The following is a 14983-nucleotide window of genomic DNA, read 5'->3' as shown; positions in this document are numbered from 1 at the left end:
GTTCACTATGCTGTTTGTAGTAGCTTACCCGCATTCCTATTTTCCTATTCATTATTAAACCTACTCCTGCATTACCCCTATTTGATTTTGTGTTTATAACCCTGTAGTCACCTGACCAGAAGTCTTGTTCCTCCTGCCACCGAACTTCACTAATTCCCACTATATCTAACTTCAACCTATCCATTTCCCTTTTTAAATTTTCTAACCTACCTACCCGATTAAGGGATCTGACATTCCACGCTCCGATCCGTAGAACGCCAGTTTTCTTTCTCCTGATAACGACATCCTCTTGAGTAGTCCCCGCCCGGAGATCCGAATGGGGGACTATTTTACCTCCGGAATATTTTACCCAAGAGGACGCCATCATCATGTAATCATACAGTAAAGCTGCATGCCCTCGGGAAAAATTACGGCTGTAGTTTCCCCTTGCTTTCAGCCGTTCGCAGTACCAGCACAGCAAGGCCGTTTTGGTTATTGTTACAAGGCCAGATCAGTCAATCATCCAGACTGTTGCCCTTGCAACTACTGAAAAGGCTGCTGCCCCTCTTCAGGAACCACACGTTTGTCTGGCCTCTCAACAGATACCCCTCCGTTGTGGTTGCACCTACGGTACGGCCATCTGTATCGCTGAGGCACGCAAGCCTCCCCACCAACGGCAAGGTCCATGGTTCATGGGGGGGGCATGCGGCAGTGAGCTTTGTGAATTACGCCGTAGTTCTTGTGTGGCTGCTCTAGTGTTCAAACGTGAAACTTCGCGCGCTACTCGCAAGACGTGATGCAGCGCTTCGCCTTTCTCTTAATTGCAGTACTGTGTGGCACTTGCAATGCCGCGTCGTATGTCGGCGACGATTTAGTTTTACACGAAAACAATGTATATTTGGTTGGAAACCGAGGAAAAGTTTATGGTGATAGCTGTAACGTTGTCGGCAATTCTTGTAATATCTACGGAAATGATGGAAATATAACGGGTGACAATGGCGTTATTGTTGGTGCGAGAGGAATTATCGTGGGCAACAATGGAAATATAACCGGCAACAACGGTAAAATAACAGGAAATAACGCAAGAATTCAAGGCGACAACGCAGTTGTTATTGGCGAAGATGCTGTTGTGGTAGGAGATAATGCTAAGGTAACTGGTGGAAACGCAAAAATTATAGGAAACAATGGTACAATTATTGGAGCAGATGGTACTATTCACGGTAATAATGGTGTTATTCGCGGGTATGGTGGTACGATAGTGGGAAAAAATGGAGTAATTTACGTTTAAGGTGGCACTATTTCTGGTGGAGGAGGACATATATATGAGAAGGGCAGCGGAGTTGTGAATTCCATTGGCATCGTTATAACATATGGTAGCTGGTAGTTATATTTTGCCAGCATTGCAATTTTTAGAAAATGTTTTGTAATATTTTGATCAGAAGATGCCATTGGCTTAGTGAAAGTAGACGTTACACTGACCAAAAAAGATGTCATTGACATTATGTTATTCTCTTGTGACTGACTTGTTTGTACAATTATTTTTGGTGTTGGTACAATTATTTTTGGTGTTGGTACAATTATTTTTGGAACTGTGAAGATGGTTGTTAACATCCTTTATTTAGTGCATTTAATTGGCACATGTAGGCTACATCAAATAACAATATCAATTATATATATATGACAGTCTGTGTTGCTATTTTCTTATCACATTGTCATGAATGTAAAATATTAGAGGACAATAATTAATCATACGTAAAAAATAATCATGCCCTCTATAAACTTTTATTTTTCCTCTTTTTTTGCGTGTTGAGTGACATATAACTTTTCCTTTTATGATTTTATCCACATAATGACCAATAAATGATTTGTGTTGATCAACAGTTCATTGTTTAATTGGAGACTCCTGGTGTCACAATTTATTGCTTTTATTAATAGGGTAAGACTAATATTATTAGAAGTCAAGTGTTGTTCCATATCTAAACTCCATTTTTTTACTGAATATTACACAGATACGGCTGACAAAACAATTTAAACGAATCATTTTGGAAGCACTGTACCCTGTGTAGTCTATGTTATGTATTACGAACTGAGTGACATTACTATGTAACAGTGAAAACTGCGGTAATTTTATGTAACGAGAATTACTAGTATTTTAATTCTGTTTTAAACCATTTCATGATGAAAGTATGACAAGATGTCAAGTAGAGAAAATCTGTTACAACTGAATTATAATAATGACTTTTTTTACACTCTTCTGTTGCACTTATTTGTACAATTATCGCCGGTTTCGTTCAGTGTAGATCATCTTTAGACAATTTTTTTCAAAGAAAATTCCGCACTGGCTGTATCAGTGATTTTTATTAAATTTGCGACCGGATTCGCACCACTTATCGGTGCATCCTCAGGCAATATACGCTATTTATAACATGGTAACGTTGAACATTGCTCTGTAGCAAGACCACCTACAATACATTTATTGTAGGTGGTCTTGTCTGTAGCCACTCTCCACCATTCACGTCCAATATACCGTCATCTGGTGTAAGCGGTAGTTAAAATTTAAAAATATTTTCTAAAATTTTTTTTAAATGACGGGAGCGGCAATGACCGTGCAAGCTGAGAGGAACCGCGAGGCTGGACTTAACCTCCTTGTTAGAAATAAGCACATCTTTTTGGTTTTCAATTTTTTAAATATCAAAGAATTAGCTCTATAATTGCCAAGCATCGACATTTACGACTCTTACGTTACCTACAACTGCCAGCGTCGAAACCTTAGCAAAACCTACTTTATAATATTGAGTAACTAAAGTTACTAAAATACACAGGGAAGTTCGTATATTCAGTTTGTTAAGTTTTCTGTCGATGTTAGAGGTATTTTAGGCTACAAAGTTTAAAATGAACTCGTGGGAATTTTTTAAACATTAGTAATTGAAAACGGCATTTCGGGGAAAAATTATGCGAATAAACCGGCCGAGATTTATGATTTACTTGAAAAAAAAAAAAAAGTGATTTTATTGAACAGAACATGGTAAAATATTAATTAACAATTCTAAAAGTGGAAGTGATAGCGATAGTTCGGAAAATAAATTTATAAATCATAATTCATCGCAGGAAATGAGTCGGAATTCGGAAAGTGAAACACCTCTAGTCATTCGTTTGGAGAAAATAAAAAATACTACGGATAACGGGCGATTGAAAATTACGCCTCCATATAAGTATTTTGTAAGTTTAGGTTTCATTTAGAGAAATGTAAGGTTTCAACTTGCCTAAAAATAGTAGGCCTAGCGAATATTTTAAATTATTTTTTACGCCAGACTTATAGTAAATGATGTTTTGTCTGGAATTTTGCACGGAAATTAATGCATGGAATGATGACATCACTAGACATGTATTGTGCGAGTTTTCTGCTACTGATGAACGACTTTGCTTATAGCACTCTTTTCACTGTGCCTGTCTGCGAACTCAGTGACTGTTTGATGTGGTGAGAAGCAAGTAACGTTCCCATATAGCTCGTACTCCATCCACAACTTCCATTGTTTAGGTGACTAGCATTGTTTGGCCGCAGTGGTTGGCAGACACTAGAAGTGTTCTCCCTATTTTATTTTTAGATTTGTTGTTTCTATATTCACCATTTTTTCCCTCTGTGTTACAATACACTTTCTGAAAAGGTCATTAGACTGTCCAGTTGTACCCACACCTTTTTTCTTTCAAAGGTGTATTCCTCTACACTATGCATATATTTTCCAATGATTGTTTTTATTTGAGCACTCAAATTGTTTGTTAAACTTTTACAGTGAACCTTTTCTTAATGAGAGCAGCATATAAAAGACATTTATGTTTGACATGAATGGAAGTGACTGCACATCGTAAGAATGCTACAGTAAGCTCCTAGTAATCTTTTAAGCATGTTTATTCTAAGAAGATTTACAATTGCTAACACAAGTCTTACTACTGGCTGTAAATTGTCACATGCCTCTGCCAGAACCTCAGACAAAAATACACCCTAGAAAATGACACAGGGTGGAATTACAACTTGGTTATAACCTCTACGTAAATAAATATTAAATATTATATTACCTTTTGCCCTCTCAGGCTTACTCATTTATAAACAATGAAGAGTGACCTTTGAAAGCAAATATACACACATCTGCTGCCACCTTTTACAAAGTAAGCATTGCAGAGCTGTTATTGTTCATAAGTTTGCCAATATTACTTCAAATTCTAGTTATAATCATTGAATGAAACTCATAGGACATAATAGTCATTTCATCACTTAAATTCACATCTATGTATCATGATATCTTTTTATAGTAATTTGTATATATACTTTTCTGTTATGAGCTATTAATTGTACTAAGTATCTGCTCATGTAATGGGTCTGAGTCATTCCCTTCTATTTTTCACCAATGCTCTGGTCCTTATATCACTGGTTTCCCCAGCATGATTGATTAATGGTGTACTTACCAGATCTTCACCAAGTGTGTATTTACATAATGGAACTATAAACTCATTGAATATCGTTAATTTGCACCTGTTATGTCAGGCAAGAGTTTATCAAAGTGTCATTATCACATCACCTTTGTCACCCACTGTCTGACGTATGATTATATACTGGTTGCACACTTCGTCCTTCTAGGGACCCGACATCAACTCCACATAATCTGAAGACTCCTTTGCAAAAAGCAAAGATTGTTATTCAGAGTGTACTTCTACTGTAAGCTAGAGGACCTGGGAGAAGGAGGCATGGCTTCAACCAATATCCAGTGTGCTAAGAACCGAATGCAGACCTCTGCTCCCAACATTGTACACTCAGGGGTCAAGCAAAAGTGTGCAATCAGTTGCCATGCATGTGTGTGTATAAGTAAACCATATTGCTTCAAATGAATAAACTGAACTTTGTAAATAAACATAAAGCTCTTATGTTAATCAGTACCAAGAGAATGAACTTTTAAAGTTGACGAGGCGTTAGTGACCACTTGTTGACATATTACGTGTTGGCTAATGTCCTGGGATCTGCAACCAGTGTTTATTTAATGATTTTTGTGAAGTTCCACCAGCACAAGTGGCTGGCATTTTCAAAGATTCATCTTCCATTGCCGGGAGTTGTTTGAAGATCGCAAGACAAAAACCAACAGGCAGTTTGTTAGAATGCACTATTCCCACCGTCATTTAATAAAATCTTCCTCATTATTAGTCGACCTGCAAATCAAATCATTACAAAAGTACAAAACTCCATTGTGCCAACTTATTAAAACAAATGCCATAAGTGGTATTTTTACAACTAAAATAAATAATATTGCAAACTCTTGCACGCAATGGTAAGCATCTTTCACCAACTAAGTTGGTTCTAAAGTAATAAGGCAGCTGACTAAGCATGCCACAATGTATAGTATTGCTCATCACTTAATTCAACATTTCTAGCAATTGGATGTAAGAATCTCAGTAGAGGTGTTTTGACTCCAATAGATAGTACAATAAACTCCACAATTCACCTGCTCTTTATCATGAATTCTTACTCAGAAATCCCTTTTCTCACATGATGGGGCTAGATATCCTTAATTGTGGCCTTCCAGCTTCTATACTTTTGAACCACATTACAATCGCTGTTCCTCAGTGCTTACTGTTTACCTGCCACAAATAGGCTGAAGGCGCTTTCCTATGCTCCTGCTCATATAGGGGTCTGAGAGTTACCATGCTTTTACAGCATCTTTCCATGACTCTCAGAGTTTCCATCACCCCAGCATTCCTTTCCATTCCACTTATAAAGGCACCACATCCCAAATGCACACCTATGATATGTAACACCCCTACCCCATAGACATCACCTTCCACTAACCAGTGTCACCAATTTCAAATAAATCTACGCTTACTGTTCTATTTCCAAACCATATAGGCAGTTTCCCATTGCTCTGCATAGGGCACTAATCAACCCTTGTAATATAAACTCTCTATTTTTTAAAATATAAACTTTCTTTTTTCCCAAAATATCATGTCTTTGGTAACCCATTACAGTACATGTATCCACTTAACCATGAAGTTGAGGATCAAATTTTTAAAAAGCCTTATTATGTGTGCTGTATTTTATTCGTTTTTCCCTGGCCTTGTAAGTTCAATTTCAGATCTACATAATTTTTCTCCTCTTGTTTGTTGCGATTCGGTCAAAATTATCAAAGGTTCACCTACAATGTTATTTTGCAACATCTCTAATGGAGCCACCTCTGCTGTGGAATTTGGAACTCATTAATGCTTTTTTAATTCTGTGACCATTTCTACCAATTTAAAGTATCTCCTAGTCAAACTTTCTTCAGAAATGTAAAGCTGACATCCTCTAGCACCTTTTAAATAAAGATACAAGATGCAACACCACTCTGATGCTAAATAGATGCCCTAGCTCATGAATGGTTTTCTCTTTTTTGTTTGTCCATGGAATATATTTAGATACTAAATCATGTTTTACATCCTCATACACAAAAAATTCTCAGGCTGTTAACAGCACCATAGCCCGATATTCTCCGGAGAATCCTCTTTACTAGTATGAAACATTCTCCTGAAATAATAAAATTTCCTGGGTCGACAGTAGCGTCCGATCCCACGCGTCGGCTTTGACCCGTGACGTAAGGGTGTTGTCGTGTGTGACGTCATGACGGCGCAGAGTGTGGTTTGTGAGTGTGGCATGTTTGTAGATGTCGTCATGTTGTGGTTTGTTGTGCTCTCTGGTGGTATGTTGAGGGTTTTCGTTTGTGTGGTGTGTGTGTGGGCTCAGTTTGCTTTTGCTCAATATCCAGAATTGTTCGAGTGTCGGCTGTGTGTGTAGTGTAATTCATTTCAATGATTTAACGATTTTGTGTGAAGGTTAATTTAGTGTTGTTCGCTGTACATCATGTGGTAATTTTAGTAAAATTATTCGGTTGTTGTTTTTGTTCAGGAATGGATATGACGGATAAAATTAACAGTGCGCAGGTCAAGGGAAGTGTTCGATCCCAATGTGTGGCTGTGTATGTTGATATTGGTATTGGGAGATGTTTTTGAGCTATATAGGCCAAGGGAAGTGTTTGATCCTAACTTACGGGATCGGGAGCTGCTGTTGAGCTGTATAGGTCAAGGGAAGTGTCCGATTCCAGATGATATTGGGTTTGGTGGTATTTGGGGAGTTCTGTGATGTCGGTTTTTTTTCGTTTTGTGTGGTTTTGAATGGGGTGGGTGTCTAAATTTGTTTATATTTAGTTTGCCTCCACCCAAAAACACACTATTTTCCGAGCTTGTCCCGTTAGTGTCATTAGGCTTTTTGTGGAAAGTGTGTGTGCTTGTTTTTCGATGTATTTTCGTCCTCATACTGTGTATGTACCGACTTTATATGCGCCATATTTGAATCGTGGTTTATGGTTGTTTCCACCATATTTGTGACGTCATGGGTCAAAGATGACGGGCGGGATCAGACGGTTCCGTATTTCCAATTTCCTTATATGGAGTACATTTCTTCTGCAAAAAAGAGTCATAATCTGTATGTATGTCAGTCCATCAAAACTTTCCTCAGAAATATAGAGCAGCAATCCTTTTGTCCCACCCACTCCAATACTGTTAGTGCATTTTGTATCCCATGAAAGTAAGGGCCCCCTGTGCAAGCAGCCATGTACTGTATCAACTTAACTGCAAACACTGTGTGGCATTCTATTTGGGTATGACCACTAATAAGCAATCTGTCCACTTGAATGGCCTTAGTGGAACTGAGTAAGAGGCAGCTGGACCACTCAGATACTGAGCATGCCACACAACACAATGTGCTTGGCTTTATTTGCAGCTTCACAGCCCATGCCATCTGGATTTTTCCTACCACCACCAAATTTTTTTGAATTGTGCCTGTGGGAGTGTGCGTGAGTTGTGCATGTATGTATATATGTGTGTGCACTTCCATTCTTTACTACTCTAAAATGTGCCCCTCTGTCGCCCAGTACTTCCCTTATGTGCTGAGTAGCAATCTCTCTATTTCATATTGCTGTTGTTATTCCATTCTGGATTTTCCATTGTTTAAATAAAATTCCACCATACATTACCAACTCTCATTCGTTAAATTTGTTTTTTTTTGGTCCAGTCTCACTTCTAATTTGCAGATATTTGCTGTTAACTTTTCATTTCTTTGGAGGGTTGGTAAATTTTTATACACACCCTTAACTTCACATTTATTTTCTTACAGGGTGTATTTGCTCTGGGACAAGCGGTAAATCAGAGAAAAACCCAGGAATTTTTTCATCCAGGAAAAGTCTGTGAAAAACTTGGCAATTTTTTAGAATTCCTACAATTTTTCATTGTTTCAGTTTTCAGTTAAAGTTTTGTTATTTTGACTGGTAAGAACTGATACTCTAACAAAGAATTTTACTTTAGCCTGCTATTGTAGAATAATACTACAGCCATAAGCCATAAATGACAGAGTAGCACCAAAATAAAACTTTAGTTGCGCTGTTTATAACAATAGAACAGAGTGCACACACAAATTTCTGCAGACAGCAAAATGTGTCAGAGGCTGTAGGACAAGGACTGTGCAACACTTTGGGACAACCAACTGCTTTCAATGAGCCTGACATCACAACTGTTTACATTTCTAACAGGTCACAGGAAAATATTGTGTATAGTGGTTTGAGAAGCATTATTTTCAAAGTAAATTTTCTTTTATGCAATATAAATTAGTTACATGTGAGCATGTGTGATGAATTTCTTAAATCATGGAGTGTTTGACTCTCATTCACAACATAGCAATACGAGGACCACCCACCCAGAAAAATTTTGAGACCAGAAGACCAGGTATTTATGCCATTATTATGCTTGATATGTCTTAAAGGGCAACACACTAAAAATGACAAACTTTCAAGATTAGTATTTCATATTTATTTTAGTTGTTTTGTAGATTACAAATTATGCTGAAATGATGGCAAAAAATGTAAATATTTTTTTGAAAAAAGTACAAGGTGAGTTCTTGATCAATTTTACACACAATTGGCTGCCTATGGAAAAGTCAAAGTGCATGACGGAACATTTACACAGCCAGGTAACTCCAAAGCAGTGAAATTCATAAATGTGCTTGCCAGAAATATTCAGCAGCTGTAATTTAAGCTGTGCTCTTAGGATCCTGCCTAACCACACCCTCAGAAGAAACAGCAAAAAAATTTTGACGAGCAATATTTTACATGCTAACTTGCTTTTCTTGTAGCTGTACTGCATGTATATTAATTTAAACTATTAACTTTTCTTATTTGTGTATTAGCACTGCTTAACAGTGGCTGACTACATCACATGTCCTCTGCTCTGAATATATGCTGCCATTGGCTGGTGATATAATGTGACATGAACTACGATCGGCTGACAAAACCACATCACAAAGCGATTTCAATGCTTCAGTAGCTAGTATGCTGTATGTGGTGGAATTTGTATTTATAGTTTGGTAATACAGAAATATGCAGTGTACATGTTACTGCGCATCGAAGTACTTCCCAAAACATGTTGTTTTTTACAGCCTTTGTTTCATAAAGTACCGGGACGTTTTATGCTAGTGTATAACATCTTTACCACTCAAAGGATTGATGAGTTTTACAGCTCCAAGCGAAAGTATATTGTACTTAACACGGAAACAATGTACTTACTTGTGTACCCAGTCAATTATAACTGGGACATTTCCCGACTGGCTAAAATATGCAGATATTAAGCCTCTATTCAAGAAAGGGGATAAAGACAGACCGATTTCACTTTTGCCAGCATTCTCAAAAATTTTAGAAAAAATAATGTACAGGCAGCTGTTCAACCATCTGACCACAAATAACATATTATCAAGAACACAGTTTGGATTTCTGAAGGGTTCTGATATCGAGAAGGCTATTGTGTTACACCTACAGTGAAAATGTACTTAATTTATTAAATAACAAATTACAAGCAGCAGGTATTTTCTGTGATTTGTCAAAGGCATTTGATTGTGTGAACCACAACATCCTTTCAAGTAAATTAGAATTCTATGGTGTCACGGGCAGTGCTGCAAAATGGTTCAAGTCATACCTCACCAACAGGAAACAAAGGGTGTCAGTGCAAGGGACTAGTGAATTAAGTTATTAGTCATCATCAGAATGGGAAGAAATTACGTGTGGTGTCCCACAAGGGTCCATCTCAGGGCCATTGCTTTTTCTTGTGTACATTAACGATCTCTCATCAGTTACACTGCCAGAAGCAGAGTTCGTTTTGTTTGCAGATGACACAAGTATTGCAATAAATAGTATGTCAAGTGTAGTTCTAGAAAGATCTGCTAATGATATTTTCATGGATATTAATAAATGGTTTAAAGCCAGCTCACTGACATTAAACTTCGATAAGACTCACTATATGCAATTCAGAACCTGTAAGAGGTTTCCACCCAGCATATGCATAAAATACGAAGAAGAGCAGCTAGAAGAGGTTGACAGTCTTAAATTCCTGGGATTACAACTTGATAATAAATTCAGTTGCGAAGAACACACCACAGAACTGCAGAAACGCCTTAACAAATCTGTATTTGCAATTCGAGTGTTAGCAGACATAGGCAACATAAAAATGAAAAAGCTTGCATACTTTGCCTACTTTCATTCCATAATGTCATATGGTATAATATTTTGGGGTAACTCTTCAAGTCAAACAAAAGTTTTCAGAGTCCAAAAGCGTGTAATACGTATTATTTGTGGAGTAAATTCACGGACGTCCTGTAGAAACCTCTTCAAAGAACTGGGTATACTAACTACTGCCTCTCACTATATTTACTCATTAATGAAATTTGTCCTAAATAATATATCTCTTTTTTCCAACAAACAGCTCAGTTCATACATACAATACAAGGAACAAAAATGATCTGCACAAGGACTTAAAAGCACTTACTTTAGTTCAAAAAGGGGTCCACTATTCAGGAACACACATCTTCAATAATTTGCCAGTAAACATAAAAAATCTAGTTGCAAATAAAGATCAGTTTAAAAGGAGCCTGAAAGACTTACTAGTGGCCAACTCCTTCTACTCCATTGACAAATTTTTTTATAGAAACAAATAATGTATTGTATATATTCATACTATTAGTATTGTTATTTCAGCTTTTTTAAAAAAAAATAATAATAAAAAAAAAATTGACATGTTCCATATCCACGAGGATCTCCTCAGCACGGATCTATGGAACGAAAAACTAATCTAATCTAACCTGGGGTATAGTATACTTTCAGCCGGGGAAAAGTGTATTTTCACCTGGGAAAAAGTGTTTTCACCTGGGGAAAAGTCTATATTTAACTGGGAAACTGGAAGTTTTTTTTCTTGTCCACATATACTGACTATCCTAGTTCCAGGGGTAATTTAGACAACACACTGAGTACAAGGTTCTCTGTGCATTAAATATATTTCACTTGAAAAACAAATTTCTGTAGAAGCCAAGCCCAAAGTTCCACTTGGTAGTATAATAGTTTAATCTTCATTAAAAAGTTATTGCTTATTGATAGTATAAACAACTGTTAAAAGGTAACAAAACTTCTTTCTCTTTTGCCTATCATTTGTGTTCATCATTTGTCAAAATTCCTCTAGAAAAAAGCTATTAACTGGTGAAGTTCACAGTAATGTACTCATATTTTTTGAAAGTCTTGGCTTCCAATGCATCAGTGATTGGTCCAAAGTGACAGCTGAACTCTAGATGGTATAAGGGAAGAATACAGCTTCCTTGATCTTGTCAAATTTGATTGTACTGTCAGTGCTTCATTGCCACTTTGTGAATTGTTTCGTCAGTTTTAATGCAGAGCATGTGTCCAGAGTTTTACAAGAGTAAAATGTATTAGATAATTACAGTACGAACAAAGTATGTCAATGGGGCAAATGTAATGTGAGCCAGCAGTTTATTGGTGGTGAACTGGTAGCTTCAAGAAACAGGAAAGATTGCTTATAAGCTATGAGATAGAAGGTTAAAAAGTAAGGGCACGTCATTCAGACCTCACTATGTCCTCAGATCTGAGTGATCTGGTCTTCCCCCCTGTATCCCTCTCGCCTCCTGGAGGAAGGGACTATTAGTTCCATAAGCTGTAGTTGAGTCGGTGTTCGATCCATGACAGCTGCAGTGGGTTACATAGCACAGCTTCATGCGTCTACCTCAACCTATAACGTAATGTGATTTTGTAAATGTCTCTAAAGCAATGCCTCTATGTTGTCACAACTCTGTAAATGGCTACTGTTTTCACCTGCAGCTGGTAGTACTTCGCAGTTGAAAGCTGACACCAGTGTTGCGAGCTGTCAGGGATCTTATTATGCCATGTCTAATATAGGAAATAAGTGTCCTTCAGCAGTACAACACATTAGCCTTCTGAAATAAATAATGGCCAGCAATTCTGTCTCATAATTTATTAGTTTTGTCAACTGAATATTCCTTTGACACAGAAAAGATTATTTCTACCACACAGTATTCCTGATTTCAAGCTCTTAACAATTTAATGATTGAACTGAATTTGGCAAGTCATACTAGGAAATAAGTTTCTATGGAGATTATCTTTTAAAACTATTACCTTCAGTGTATGTTTGAGGAAGGGGAGAGGAGGGAGAGATATGTCAAAATTTCTTCAAACTGCTGCTGTCCTGCATTCACACTTAGCAGGATCTTTGGTGTGATTGTTCAAAACACTCCTGGAAAGATCGAATGGCATGGGTTGTGAAGCAGCCATTGAACTCCAATATATTGTGTTTTTTGCCACTGCTTGATCAACGCTGCTCGTGGCCGCAGTTTGGTAGTGGCCATTTATTCTGGTAGACAGCTGGTTGTTGGTCGTATCCACATAATGTGGTGCACAGAAATTGCAGCAGAGCTGATAAATGACATGGTTTCTGCCACAGGTAGCCTTGCTCTGATGGTATAGGATACGCATGTATCAGGACTGAAGTAAGATGTGATGGATGTGTGAATCAGTCAAGTCTTGCATGTGGGTCTTCCACAGGGATATGACTCTGTGGATATGACCCTGTAGCAAGGAGTTGGAAATAGGTGTGGCTCAGGGATGGACCAGCATGTGATGCAGGTTGGATGAGCTGTGGTATACCTCATTAGGAGGGCGGGAAGGATTTGCCCACCCATTTTCATTTGAGCTTCCTCATAACCAGACTTTCATAAAAGTTGATTCAAGATGTGTTTTCATTGTCGTATGTATGATACATTAGCTTAATCATAACCATAAGTTCATAAAAGCAAAGCTTTATGTAAATAAAAGCTAACAGCATTCCAAATTCTGCAGTTTCTGTCTAGCTTTAATATAAAACTGTCCTGTCTTGAGAATAATCTCCATCATAAATGTGCAATTGTGGTACAAATTATGCAATTGTGGTGCAAATTATTCACTACGTGACCTATTATCATATAACAAGGTCTCACAATCTCTAAAGTACTCAAAGTATTACATATGAGAGTTCACAACATTCTAATTGCAACCAAAATATTGAATTCCTTCATTCTATGCTGAGAAATGTCAAGAGCACAGTGTTGTAGGTAGGTTGCACCACACACTTGCAGGATAGACATTTCTGCTGCCCTGAAGTAATATTTTCATTCTTATCATGATGACAATTGTGCATATTTTGAGGTAAAAATTAAAGACAGCTCCCTTTTTTTAAAAAAAACAATGTGGTATATTCACAACACTCATTAACTTTACAAAAATCACACAAATTTACACATTCATTCATTATTAAATATTAACAATTGTATATTATATATATTTATGTATATGTATATAAATGCATACTAAGTCATCATGCATATCACACTTGCACTTTTTCACTTGTAAACAGTCAGTACTGTAGAACATTGATTTTAATAGACTGCACAATTCATTCACTCACATATTGTCCAGTCTATACAAACATTGACTGATCGCAAAGACAGAGTTTAAAGCTATTTATAGTTTGAGCACATACACCTTCATTAGGGCAAGAACACACTTATAACCCACTTATGTGGATACGCAAAGTTGCAAACACACACACACACACACACACACACACACACACACACACCACTCAGAAACACTACCCACTTGACTTCAACAGAGAAGTTCAATTCACTTGTGTAAACTCAATGTTAGCGATCAGCCTTCATCTGTTTAAATACAGACACTTGAAGCAAGGCATGTCTCTCTGCCTTTCACAATCATTGAGCATTTTTGTGACCAGAAGAGGGGAGACAATTCTGTTTTTGTTTTCATTCACTGTCACTGGCCTTCACTATCACTGTCACTTTTATCTGAAAGATAAAGTAAAGAATATTATATTTTGTTTTATTATCCTTCTGAGACATGTCACTATAGCAATATTTTTAAGATTCAAAGAGAGATCATGTGTAGGAAAAAGGTCTAAAGTAATTATGTGCCATAAGAATACAAATAATTATCTTCCAGAAACAGAAAAGTCAGAGCTGAAAGCTAAACTCAAAAGAAAATACAAGGTACACATAGAAGCAAAATACATAGGATAAAAAGGGGGCTAATGTGGATGCTCCTCTTTTGACACATGTATTAATTGTATTATAAGAAAAATTCAGTTGTTAAACTTTAAATTACAAGGAGGCAAAATGGCTGTCCAGTGCTTATCCTCTGGAGACAAACTTCCAAATACACATTTAAAAGTAGAAGAAACTATCCCTAGCTTTTGGAACTTGTATGTACCTTCTCAGGAAGGGAAAGATGGAGGAAAGAAGGATTAGTTGGGAAGGTTAGGACAAGGAGCAAGTCACTCAGATGCCAGATTAAAAGAGGCTCAGCTGTTATGAGGACTCAGCTGTTATGAGGACACAAATATTTGTTCACAACAGAGTAGCCTATCTGTCCATCCAGCCTTCCCCAAACAAGTCCTCCTCCAAAAGCTAGGAATATCGATTTTCTAGTTAAAGCAGGCCTGGCAAAGTATGGGTAGTGGGCCATTCCCCTCCAGAGAGCAATTTCCCCTCCAAGTCTACTCATACTGCATGGTCATGGCCACACCACAGCACATG

At 37.3% G+C, this 14983-nt stretch overlaps 2 protein-coding genes across 2 annotated transcripts in view; one reads left to right on the top strand and one right to left on the bottom strand.

Moving 5' to 3' along the window:
- Nucleotides 1–775: 775 nt before the first annotated feature.
- LOC124594183 lies at nt 776–1267 on the top strand. The gene has a single exon (XM_047132540.1). The coding sequence runs from the start codon at nt 776–778 to the stop codon at nt 1265–1267; it is 492 nt and encodes a 163-aa protein (XP_046988496.1).
- A 12429-nt stretch (nt 1268–13696) lies between these two features.
- LOC124595775 (sushi, von Willebrand factor type A, EGF and pentraxin domain-containing protein 1) overlaps nt 13697–14983 on the bottom strand; it is a 152459-nt gene continuing 151172 nt past the window's right edge. Inside the window, exon 62 of the mRNA XM_047134661.1 lies at nt 13697–14236. Coding sequence (XP_046990617.1) covers nt 14205–14236 — 32 coding nt within the window. The 3' untranslated portion in view covers nt 13697–14204. The remainder of the gene's footprint in view (nt 14237–14983) is intronic.

Source organism: Schistocerca americana, chromosome 2, assembly GCF_021461395.2.
Source record: "Schistocerca americana isolate TAMUIC-IGC-003095 chromosome 2, iqSchAmer2.1, whole genome shotgun sequence".
NCBI classification, from domain to species: Eukaryota; Metazoa; Arthropoda; class Insecta; order Orthoptera; family Acrididae; genus Schistocerca; species Schistocerca americana.
This window is presented reverse-complemented; position numbering and strand designations above follow the sequence as displayed.